The sequence below is a fragment of the Excalfactoria chinensis genome, chromosome 3, assembly GCF_039878825.1.
Source record: "Excalfactoria chinensis isolate bCotChi1 chromosome 3, bCotChi1.hap2, whole genome shotgun sequence".
In the NCBI taxonomy this organism is placed as follows: Eukaryota; Metazoa; Chordata; class Aves; order Galliformes; family Phasianidae; genus Excalfactoria; species Excalfactoria chinensis.
This window is the reverse complement of record NC_092827.1, coordinates 50,133,245-50,146,417: the sequence shown is the minus strand read 5'-3', so window position 1 is coordinate 50,146,417 and position 13,173 is coordinate 50,133,245. Positions and strand designations below refer to the sequence as shown.

Below are 13,173 nucleotides of genomic sequence, written 5' to 3'. Positions count from 1 at the left end.
TTAGATTACAGAATACCATAAAGAAACGTCTACTCCATGATACCTGGACTGCAAAGAAAACCATTACTGGAAAGTATGGCTTAGATTTGCCTCAGTAGTTCATGATTGAATTCTTGCTGAGCTGAACTGGATGTGCTTTGGTGTGAACTTATGATTCATCTGTCCTTCCTTCCAAGGAAGGGCATTGTTTAAACTCTGCCATTAGTAATGAGAATATTTAAAATGTGCCTGATTAAAATCACAGTTAATTAGATCCAGCTCCTAACAGGCCTGCTGACGTCAAGTGACATTGTTTCACTGATCGAGAGTGCATCAAAAATATTCTAGTATGTATTTGACCATTCCACAAAATTGACCCTGCATGCTGCAAACCTGCTTCTGATCTTTTTGTCACTAACTGTTTGTCATATTTTCCTTCATCAATTGACACTTCAGTTGATTGCAGTTTTTAATATCAATCAGATTCATCTGTTAGAAGGTAAATAACTCTGTAAGTGGCTGTTAAGTTCTTGTGTCATCAAAGTAAAGGGAACTGCTTATTCCATAGGCAAATGTTATGCTAAAGGAATAAATACATTTTACTCCAATTCCACAGAAATAAAATTTTAAAGATTTCCATGATGGCCTCTGTATATATGATAAAATGCAAAGAATTAGCGTACTTGAAATAAAATGACAAGGAAAATAAAAAGCTTCTATGGAAAACAGATGCAGTAGTTAATAAATTGGTCATAACAGATGGGAAATTTTGGCCTGGTGGTTAACTGAATTGAATATCCCTGATCATCACTCAACAGTCAGCTGTTTCATATTTAGATTTCAATCCATAAGCTGAATGATTTTCTCTGAGCCAACACATTTCTTTATAAGCCCTTTTGAGATTCTTGGTTAAAACCTGCTATCTATCTTTAAAGCTACCATATTTGCATAGTTAAATCTACCATTGCGAACATGTTTCAATGCCTGTTGTCATTGAAATGCTAGGCAAAATTTTGCAAGGCCAGAATTTCCCCAAGGCCTCTATGGCCTCGCCTCCCCTCTACGTGGACATCCTGCTGTCTGGCAGCTCTGTCAGTTTGCTGAAAAAGTAGCTGGAACTGAGAAGAAATTTAGAGAAAAAAAATGATAGAATATAATGAGTGAAACTCTTCAACAGCTTATGAAGAAGGGTTATCACATGGACTAAAATATTTGAAGTCAGAAAATCTTCAGCAGGGCACATGATTAATGAAGTCTGCCTTAAGAATATAAAACTAGTCCTGAGTTCTTCAACTCGATCCCACAAATCCAACTGATGCCTCTGCATGTAATTCTCCTGAATTGTGCAGCTGTAATTGTTCCAAATTGCTGATCCAGCAGTTTGGATAAAACTAATGGCATGCACATCCTATATATCTAGAACAAATAACTTAATAGGCACTGTGCATTTGTAGGATGTGTGAATTTTTATACCATATCCTGGCCCAAATTCTGCTGAAGCAGCTTTCTTGTAAATAGAAGTCTGGCATTACTGTGTCATGAAGTTATTTTAGTATGCATAATATGAAGTGATGAAGATTTCAACAATTCCTATCGTAACCCAGCTTGTATTTTGCAAGCAATGAGGTTTCATTAAACCAGCTACTAGAAAAAGTGCCATAATTTTATTTCTTTCTCTGTCCCGAATATCTGATTTCTGTGATTCTGCTGAATTATTTAAACTAGATTCCATTTTCTTCTTTCAGAGCTATGTATGTAATTGGAATTAGAATGTTTCTTTTCCCTTTCTTCTTTCTCTCAGAGTATGACTGTACTATCACTTCTACATATAATACTAGGTGAAATATAGCACGTAAGGATACAAGAGGATTATTCAGCTTCGTATCTGTTTGCAATATAGACAATGTCATCTAATTTACTAGGAGAGTAATTCAAGAGGAAAGGATAATGGATATAAAGTTACATAGTCCTTATGCTGTAATTATTAAACTGTATGTCACGTGCTATTTAAATGGAAAATACAAAATTCAAGAAAACAATTTGAAAATTGAATAATAAGGTATCTATTTATCTAAAATTCAAAAGCATCCAGTAACTGGACTGAAATACAAAGAATAGTTTTAATTTTTCAGAATATTTTATCCTCGATTTTTCATAAGCTGTATCTTTTTTAATATCTCTAGTTTGAAGAGATATTCTGGGTATGGAAATGGCATTTTGAGTAAGAATCAAGATGCTGGTGTATGACAGACCTTTCATTTGCAGTACTGCAAGACCAGAAATTCAGAAATGGTGCTACTCTTTGAAATTCAAGATGAAAAGAATAGCAGTTATCTGTCTGAATGTCAAAACCTGTAACAAATTTTTAAAGGATGCTAGTTGAAGAAGAGAATTCATAAAACTAAATTGAAAGGTAGAAAAGAAGGAAATATAAGCAGTCATGGATTGTTGATGCGTGAGGGAAAATGTGTGATGAAAATACATTCTTGATGCAGAATAATTCACATTTCAATAGTAATTGCAGTGTATTCACTTTTGGTACTATTGGATATAGGCTCAAAACCTTCCACTAAACCATCCTGCAATTGCTTTTAAGTATGATATCACCTTGCATTAAAAATAGATGTTTTAAGCACAGCAAACACTTCCATAAACCTGAGATGTGCAAACCTGAGGTAAAGACAAATGTGAAGTCCTACACCTGTGTAGGAGTTGCATGCATTGGCATAGGTTAGAAGCTGACATGCTGGAAAGGAGCTCTATGGAGAAGGACTTAGATGTCCAGGTGGACAATGGGTTGGCCATAAGTCAACAGCATGCCCTTATGGCTGACATGCATCCGCTTGCAGGGTGTATTAAAAAGACCATGGCCAGCAGTCAAGGGAAGTTATCTTCCCACTCTACTGTGAGGCCACATCTGAAGTACCATGTCCATTTTTGGGCTCCTTTGTTCGAGAAAGTCAGGGAATTTCTAAATAGCCTAGTGGAATACCAGAGATGATGAGTGGTCTGGAGTGTTTCTCATATGAGGAAAGGCTGAGAGATCTGGGACTCTTCAGTCTGGAGAAGATAAGCCTGAGGGGAGGATCTTATCAATGCTTATAAATATCTAATGAATGGGAGTCAATTGGATGGGGCCAGGTCCTCTTCAGTGGTGTCCAATTACAAAGCAAGGGGTAATAGGCACAGACTGGAATACAGGAAATTCCATAAAGCATGACAAAACGTCTTTGCTTTGAGGGTGACAGAGCACTGGAATGAGCTGCTCATTCCATCCTGTGAAGTCTCCTTCCCTGAAGATATTCAAAACCTGCCTGGACATGTTCCCATATAACCAACTGTAGGGAACCTGCTTTAGCAGAAAGGTTGTACTACATGATCTCCATAGGTCCCCCTTTCAACCCCTGTGATTCTGTGAAACTTGATATCAGTGGATTGGAAGTAAATCTTGCTTTATTTAGCTGCTTTTTCTTTAGGAACCAAATCTTGGAAGTGAAATATGTACTTGCCTAGAGGCTTCAATCCGGTACCAGAATCCATCATCAATGGTTAGATCTGGATACTCTACGCGTCCAACACCAGATCCCACATCCCACAGGAAGCTCACCTTACCTTTCCGCATTTCTATGGCCAAGAAGTCAGTCTGCATGCAAAATAAAAGAGCAAAAGCAATCTCAAATTTTGATCAAAGAAAACTCTCCAGAACTCTTCACATTTCAGAAGGCATCAGAATGGGGAAACTGAAATCCACTTAGAGACAATGAAGTATGAAAACTAACTCTCACAGTGACTGAGATTGTCTTTTCCCTGCTTTCCTTGATTCAAACAACGAATCTTATGACAAATATGACAAATGGCTTCTGTCAGTGGTACACAGCATGTAAGCTGTTAGACTTACAGAAATGTTGGTATTGTAGCGACTAAGAAGAGGACTTAACTCAGACTGACGTTACTTGAAAACATCCATTGGATGGCAGAAACATATCAGGATTGTAGACTAATACATGATGCCATGTAGGCTCTTCATTTTGTTTTAGGTAAATAAAATACATAGTTCAAAATGTTAGAAATGCACTATTTTTTCACATTTACTGAATTATTATTGATTATTCCAGAAGCTTGTCTGCTAGACTGCCCATGGGAAACTGAATCATTCATCATTATTGTGCTTGCAATCGTAGTCCTGACATAAAATTACAATAAACTGGAGCTTTGACAGATGGAAGATGATTAGCCACTTCTTCCCCAAGGAAAAAACTCACTACCAACCCCCAAACTGCTCTGGTTGCATTGTGAATTTTAAAGCCCTAGTATAGCTCACTTAGAAGTCTCAGATTTTATAGCTAGTGAAAATACTAAAAAAAATATTTGCCAGTTATATTTTAGAAGTCCCTAAATTAATACCAAAGCAAGCATCTAGTTTATCTTAGACCCTCTATTACTTTGAAGCCTCAAAGAGTTAAAAATAAAAGCCTTTTTCATCTTCTGTGTTTGTCAGTAACCTGACTTGACTGAGCAAAGCTAATAAGAAAAGCAGGAGACAAACTTACAAACTTGGCACTTCCAAGGTAAAAAAGCAGATTGTCAGCAACTGCAGTCTTCACATTGACAATGATGGTATTGTATGTTCCTTTCTTTATTTCTGGTCTGTATGTCCGAATACAGTTGCCTCCAGAAGACACGGACACTTTGATCTTCAAAAAAAAAAAGTGTATTAGAAAAAATTCAGTTGACTGGTTATTATTCCAGAAATAACCAAAAGATGTTTCTAAATCATTACAAAAATATAACTTTTGTTTATTTTCTCCCTCATTACAATTTCTGTGCTACAAGTAGCAGGTAGTTGCTTGGATACATACAGGAGGTAGAAATGCAATTTTCTTTCTGGGATCGTTTCTTATATTTTGATTAAAAGGCGATACAAACTCTTTCTGGCATTTGGGTTTGAAAGGATCAATTATATGGATCAAAAATAGCTAGAAGATATACAGGTCTAACACAAGCAGCTGGGGAATTCTGGCAGTGGAGATAGCCTGTAAGTAGAAAATGTAGCCAGGAAAATATGCAGTGCTTCTGTAGGAATTGCAACACATTGCTCTGGGGTAGAGATGATGATCTATTTTTCTTTGTAATATCTTTGATTATACTAATTTAAGACACCTTTTAATAATTAATTTTTAACCAACAGCTGTGTCTAAAACTGTTTTCACATAGTCCCAAGCGGAACTGGTATTCATTATTAGGTTTCATTTTTACAGCTCAAGTGACATATGCATTTGGACACTTGTGCTAGTTTCCTCAGGCTCAATAGCACAGATGAAAACTGTATACTATTTGCTCTCATAATGTCGACATAGACATAATGTCACTACAATCGTATTTTGAATCCAGGTAGACATGTTTATGTATTAGAGGAGATGTACGTAATGGTATCACCTCTTGCTTAGGGCAGACTTTGTCAAAAATGAGATCTGTTATAGGACCAAACACACTGTTTCCCTTTTTCAGAAATGCTGAGGAGGTAAGTACTTAGAAGCCTTAGAAGGCATAAGATGAACATAAGAGGACAACTGTTGCATCGCTGTAACTTGTTCTTTTGTGGGCAAATATGTAATAGACATCCCTTCTGGACTCCAATTCTATAGTTTGTTTTTTTTTTTTTTTTTTTTTTTTTTTTTTTTTTTTTTTTTTTTTTCCCTGACCATTTTTCAGGAAGATTCCTAAAGTACCATCTTCATCTACATTTTTCTCTTGTTCTATTGGGTCACAAGCTAATTAACCTTAGCATTACCCAGCTGGTCATCAAGATTAGAGTACTACAGAGGGATGGACTCCAAAAGCAATAATCAAAGTATAAATACACTCTCAACCCAAGTTTGCATCCTTAGACTCCATATTCTCAAGTAATACAAGTTCTGTGAATTGACACCAGAAGCTTATTATCAGTGCTCAGTCATCGATGACATAGTGATTTTTTCTGCTATGCTATTACCACAGTACTTCTTAAATAGTAACTTTTCCACATACAATCCTACATATATTATCCATTTAACAAAAGTGCATTTTAAATGAAGAAACAAAACACAGAGAGGAAATTATCAGAATATTTTCTGTTTATCTGAGAAATTATACTCCACTAGAAGCTTACTCTACGCTTTTTTTTTTTTTTTTTTTTTTTTTTTTTTTTTTTTTTGTATTAGAAAGTATTCACCTTGAGGAAAAGAAATAGAAAAGTAGGAAATAAAATCCCACTAATATTTAAAAGGTGACCTTACTGAGAAAAAGGCTTACCGAATTGGCTTGCTTCCGAGCTTGGTTTATCAGCTCTTTTATCTGAGAAATGTTTTTCCCTAAATTATCCTGAAGTTCTTTGATTGGCTTGAGTTTATCTAGTAGGCGATCTGCCTCCTTTTCCAGGTGTTTTATACTAGAATCTGCATCAGCAACTTCATAAGAAAGAACAAAGCACAATTTTAGAGTGGTGTCAGACTGTAATTATAAAGTGTGATTTAAAAAAAATTGAGAAAATTCTGCACAGACAACACTCAGGCAATATTAAATGCTAATATGAGGTATACACAGACCAGGAAGCTGCCTGAACAGAATTAGGCCATTTATGAACATTTAGAATCAAGTTAATGTAGCAACAGAAGATAAAGATGTTAACAAGGATTCTGAAGCAGTAACTATGCCTCATGTGATAAGAGTAATGAAAATGCATACTGGAACAAAATACAATTACAAATTAAGTACTTAACATGTTTTAAAAAATAAGCCAGATTACTAAAATTGGTTAGCTTCCATTAGTAGTTTCCACAGAAGAGCTGGAGGATTATAGTTAAATGGTGAATTAACATGAAGTTCATTCTTAAATTATCTATAATCGCAACAAGAACAATTTAATTCTGATCACTTAAAATTATCTGATAGCTTAAAATTACATATGTGTATTGAATGCAGATTAAAAAAAAAAAAAAAAAGGCAGTAATATTTACATATTTTCTTTTTTCTCCCTCTCCAGTGAAAAATGATTTTACAAAGGAGATTTTTTTTCTTTATGTTTCGCAGGACTTTCAACCTACAACTGGTGAACACAATGCCTTCTCTTTGACACTTTTTTTTCAGGAGATGTAAAGATTGCAGCACTTGACTATTGTGAGGGTATGAAATAGTGTGGATGACTGTGAAATGGACAGATCAGCACTTACCAAAAGAACATAGACTGAATCAAAATAGTAATTACTATAGTTGGGTAATGCTTACAAATTGCATGAAAGTCTGGTTATCTGGTTTTTGAATACTAATTCAGACCAACTTTCAGGATTTTTCTTATAAGTTTCATAAGTTAAGCTAATTACCAAGCTACTATCTCAAAGCCTTCAAAAAGCAGAGCCTTCAAAAAGTAACCATTTGAATGAGCAATGTGGAAAACCATGCATAAGCTTTGGCAGTAAGCAATGAATCATCATTATCTATGGGAAAAGGCACAATAAAAAAAGCAAGAAAGAAGACATACATACTTATTTCTGTAGGCAAGATAGGGAGACAAAGAAAAGAGAAAAAAAACAGAACACAGCATAAGAAAATGTTTTGAATATCTAATCACAAATGTAAAATAAGTTAAGGGACAGGATTCTAGACCTGGTGTATTCTAGATCCAGAAATGCCAAGAAACTACTAGGTTTAGGCCACTTGCCTGTTATCAATACCAAGCTAGATGTCATTACCTTGTAGATCTGCTTGTTGTGTAACCTGCCACAATATAATCAGATTTCCAATTCTTTCAATCAAAAACTGTTTTAAATACTGTCTAAACTACTAGGGATTTTTCTGTCTGATGATTATATTTGGGATTCACACATGTATTTCAGTTAATGAAAGTTGAGAGATTTCCAATAGGAAGACAGTGACAAACAATCATTGGGATTAATTACATTTGCTAGTAGGATATGTGTCCATGGAACAGGACTGACAATTTCCTGAACTACATATTTTTAGGTGCCTAGTTTTGCTAAGTTGACTACAACCTGGAAAGCACAGATTAGCTGAGAAGTTAGTCCTTCAGTAATTTCATAACAATATTCAGCCCTGGCCGCACACACCTACACAATATGCTCTCCTAATCTACAGTGAAATGTTATACAATTTAGAATGCAATGTTATCCATCATAACCATAGTGGAAATTGCTAGAGAAGCTGCTAAAACGCTTGCTAAAGAAATTGTTATATTTGATAACAGGTTTCACTACCAAAAAACAGCCTTAAAGAACATTTTCATTTTTACCTCTTTTCTTCCTAAGTGTTTTCAGTATTCTACCATAAACAGTAGCTTGTACGAAAGAAGTCATTGCATTTCACCCAGAAGTTATTATCTGGTTGACTGGAGGCTGAGCTAGTGCAAGGAATTTTACGTGAATCAAGTAGCACATTGTCAGTCAAGGACTGATTCTTTAATTATTCACCTATCTATTTAAAGGACTAGTCTGTGGATCAGACTTACCCACTACATGCTCAACCTGCTGACACTAGCTTTTTTTCACAGAATACTAACAGCAGTTCCTAAGATTTAAAAGTTTATTTTATTTTTTTTTTAAATGTATGTAAGATAGAAAATAGAAACAGTAGTTTCCTTTTTATCCCAGCACAGTAATGCTATAACAGTGAAATTGTGGAGTGTCTGTGTCATTTTTAGATGCAAATTGAAACTACAAAACAAAGAAACCAAAAGCAAACAAACAACAACAACAATGTAGCAAAAAAGAACTTACTGTTCTTGATAGGATCCTTCACAACAGCATTTGTTTTTGCCACATCATCTGCAAGCTTACTGTAGTTGTTTCTCAAGCCAAGGAGATTCTGGTTGAGGACTTTAATCTGGGCCAGGACATCATTTGCAGTATTGTTGGCTTGTCTTGCTTTGTCTTTAGCAGCCTGTACCTTTATAGCTGTATCTGCAGGTAGAAAAGGACAATTTAATAACTGCCTGGAGTACAGAACTTGTCTTCATATATCCCAAGAATAAAGCTGGGCTAAAATTCTACCATCTTGTGTTGTGTAGTTCTGTACTATTTAGGATCTCCAACTTCACATGTCTATGTCTAGCTTACAGAATCTCATCCTCTATTTTTTTAGACTATAAATACTCCTGAAAAGAAGAAAAAATCCCACAGTGAAGTCTTGGTACTTGCAGGAATATTCTTTGCCACCTGCTTCCTGCAAAACTATGAAATTGCTCTTGAAGTGCCTTCTCATTGTGTTCTCCAATATGTCCTTGCGTCCCTCAGTCATAAGAACATTTAAGAGTGCAGATCTGAAGTTTGGACACCTCTGAAATGACCACACAGCAACAGTTCCACTTACACTGACTGTGGGGTCCCTGTTGTAGTCAGTGCAGTTAACAGACTGTACTGCAGTATTGGGAAAGCAAAGGAGGATGTGGTTTTTTTTCCCCCCAGTTCTGGGTAAGAGATGGTTGATTAGAGTGTTTATACCAAGATGTGCTTGAAGATGACTCCATGCCCCTGACTGTATACAGACAAGAAAACACAGACATTATCTCCATTTCAGGGGATCAAGAGTGTAAATTTCCAAACAGGTGTGTTCTTCATATTCTGTGGATAGTACAATGCCATCAAGCCTTGGCCCAGAGAAAAGACAATGCTTCCAAAGGTTGTAGAGAATTGGAAGGTTTGTCCTGAACCCCTCTTATTTTGTTGAGTAAAAACATATTATATCTCTACTCCAAACGACTCCACTCTTATTTCTCAAAGTTTGTCTTCAAAAATCCCCCAAAACATAGTAGCAGCTTGAAAACACAACCAATCCTTTAATTAACCATTATCATCATCAGCACTGAGAAGTGAAAGAAGAGAGCTCTCCAATTGCCTTTTTCCACTTTCTTTTTTCATCTTATCAAACTCTCTCTTTTTGAGTTCATTATTACAGGTTGCACCCCTTTCTGGAAGAATGGAAAATGGAATCTCCCTCTCTTGATCACACCAATTATATTTATGTTATTTATTTTCTATCAACACCTATGTGTAGCTCCTCATCCTAAAGGTGATCTATCCCTCTGTTGTTTGTTTTTTTTTTGTTTTGTTTTTTTTTTTTGTTTGTTTTTTTAATTTGGTTATTTTATTTGGCTATTTCTATAGCATAGACACAAGAATTATTAGTTTAAGCTGCACTGTGTTTCAATGAAACCTTGAAGAACAAAATAAATGACAGGGTCATTTTCTCTCCTGTCCCTATTGGTTATTTCCTTATTGGATTACTAATTTACTGTATTTTCTTATTCAAGTAATTTATTTTATCTGAATTTCACACTTGTGACATATCTACTTGAATATGAGAGTGTCCTTGTCCCAAGAGCAAGCACCCTGTAACTCTAAACTGACAAGAGCTTATTACATTGCTAATGGCTGCATATTTCATGTATCTTTTACGTTTCATACTCAGTATTCTGTCTCCTAAGGCTTGCTGGCCTCCAAGGTCCATTTTATTTGACTGAGACATCTATCTGCGCACATGAAGAGAAGCAGTCATGTCATTACCTGTGGTCAAAACCCAGAAAGTAGCATAAGATATGACATATTAAAGCAAATTCTTGTGAATGCCTGATATCAAGGAGTGCTACATCTAAAACAAAATGTTTCAGTTATCTGTAATCTTGAATACAACAATGTGCACAATGAATCACTTCTCACACCAAGTTTTTACTTGTAGTCTGGACCTCCCAGATCTACACAGATCAGAAAGAATATAGACTTTCTTCAGAGACTTTTCTTAAGGCACATCTTCAGTTAATTATAATGCAGGGCTCCTTAGAGATAACAGTTGTATCAATAGGCTGATAAAACTTCCTTGTTTTCTAAAAAAAAAAAAACAACAACTAAACAAACAATTCCATCTATTATAATAAAAATACATTGTAGCTCACTGTCTCTCACAATAAACAAACAAACAAACAAATAAATAAATAAAAATCAGATAGATGTAATGTGATAGAAAAATAGAAAATGATGAAATAGGGCAGGGATAAGTCAAGCTTTGCAGTACTTTTACAGCTTACCATTAGGAATGGCTGAGAGTTTTCCATAGCTTTCATTCAAAGTTTTCAGGAGAACAGAATTCTTCTCATCAGCTTCTTTCAGTCTGTTCTGCATGCTGTCCAGGTTGTTCTCCTGTTCTATAATAACAATAATTTGCAAGTCGTTTAACATTAAGGTATTAAATAGCGTAAATAAGTCCAGTAAATCCACTTCTAGGTATCAGCGATAATGTTTTCAGTTTAAGTTCCCTGCTTCCACAATATCTAAATGTTTTAGTTTATTTTACTATTCTGTTTATCAGAGGATTTCCCAAGGTTTACAGAGGAAAGAATAAAAAAGGCAGTCACAGATAGAATGGTTTACTCAGACTCATAAAATGATCCACTGGAAAATTCAAGTGTGAAGTTTAGTCATAGCTTTGATTCCTGTATCCAACCAAACTCAAATTTTCAAACTCAAATTTTCAAAGATGTTACCCAGGACGAATGATTTGACCACTGTGTGGAAAGAAGTAAGACTGATTATGTCAGCTTACTGCTTCACTTAGAATAACCAAGGCATAACTCTTAAGAGTCTTCTAAAAGATAACCAATGTTGATGTAATATTCGAAGAAAACACATCACATCGCTCTATCATTAATTTGAGAAGACTACGCTAACAACACATTATTATGAAAGAAACACACATATGTAGGGAAAATTTCTCCTAATAAATCAAAATGGTTGTACATTACAGACTGTTACAAACTGGTGTTACCTTTTATAGATAATCTATGTTCTTCATCAGTCACTTAATAAAAATTATGGAGGGATTTTTGGAACAGTATTCAGCATTAGCAATAATTTTACAAACTCTAAAAACTGAGATTCTAACTAAGCTTTACTGCTATTTAAACAGACATTATTTCAAAACTTAATGTTAAGTTTGGCACAGAAAGTGCTTAATGCTTAAACAACTATGTTAGGGAGCATTTTCCAACATATCTTTATATCAGTATGGAGCTCTTTGCAACTGACAGGTAGTTATTTATTAACTTAAAGGCATGCCTTGTTGGGAAACTAATTCGACATCATGATGCTTGATAGCAAAAGGAGGAGAATAATTTGTATAAACGTAGTTTAAGACACAAAGTATGACAGTGACCTTTAGATATATGACAGATTATTGAAAATAAACACATGGTTTCTGGATACATATTGATACATAGGTCCTGGAACAGGAAAACATACTGGAGAAGAAATTTCTCAGTGAATAGGTCACATGCTTGTGAAAAACAGAATGTATCACTTCTGAATAAGGAACAAAAATTAGCCATATTAGATCTCCAACAGCATCAGAGCTGTAACCTTTTGTGAGAGAATAAAGATAATAATGGGTTAAAAATAGGATTGTGGAATTCATGGATTCTAAAAGAGAAAGGTTTCTTAAAAATAGATGTGCAAAGAGCAACTTGAAATTAGAAAAACCAAACAAAATGCATATTACCTTCAAGAAATCATTAACTAAATCTTCCAAGGCTAATTCGAAGACAGAAATTGTAAATGGAATGCAAATGAGAATCATGTTTTTGTTGCTAGATCCTTTGAAATGCCATTCAGGTAGAGATCTTTTTGCTTCATTTAAATCAGAGAAACAGTTCAGGTGTGCCTAGAGGCAGGTCTTAATTCTTGCAAAATGCCCCAGCAAAGGAACAGGACATTGGTGTCAAGTATGAAAGGTACAGTTAACCACAGAATAATGTTGGGAAGAATCTTCCATAAATTGTGAGATTATCCTCCTCCTCAAAAATATTTCTAAGCAGTTGTTTTTGACTCTGCAGATGAATGAAACTACTCCTAATGTGATGTTAAACTAGGATGAACACATAAGATTCTGCTCTTAAGTGATCTGAGACTTTATCAGAGTTCATTTGTCATTAACTAATAATACTGACAAAACTGTTTTAACTTTCTGCATCCAATTTTGAAATCACGGTGCCTGATATTTCTTTGGTGTCTCTGGTGGCTTTTTGTAATGCTAGTGTTTATAAAGTGTATTAACATTCCTGACATGTCTGATTAATTTCAAGTGGTGGTATAGTAACTTTGTTGCATTAAATTAATATAAATAAGCTCTTTTTCTCCTCTTTACTCTGCCAGATTG

The 13,173-nt window shown here is 35.0% G+C and overlaps 1 protein-coding gene across 2 annotated transcripts in view; it reads right to left on the bottom strand.

The window, feature by feature from the left end:
• The window catches only part of LAMA2 (laminin subunit alpha 2), a 308,934-nt gene that overhangs the window by 37,216 nt on the left and 258,545 nt on the right, over nt 1-13,173 (bottom strand). For both annotated transcript variants that reach the window (XM_072332884.1, XM_072332883.1), the window contains exons 42-46: nt 11,051-11,167; nt 8,748-8,930; nt 6,271-6,425; nt 4,530-4,673; nt 3,489-3,622 (exon numbers count right to left, since the gene is read on the bottom strand). In XM_072332884.1, the coding sequence (XP_072188985.1) occupies nt 3,489-3,622; nt 4,530-4,673; nt 6,271-6,425; nt 8,748-8,930; nt 11,051-11,167 (733 nt within the window). The remainder of the gene's footprint in view (nt 1-3,488; nt 3,623-4,529; nt 4,674-6,270; nt 6,426-8,747; nt 8,931-11,050; nt 11,168-13,173) is intronic.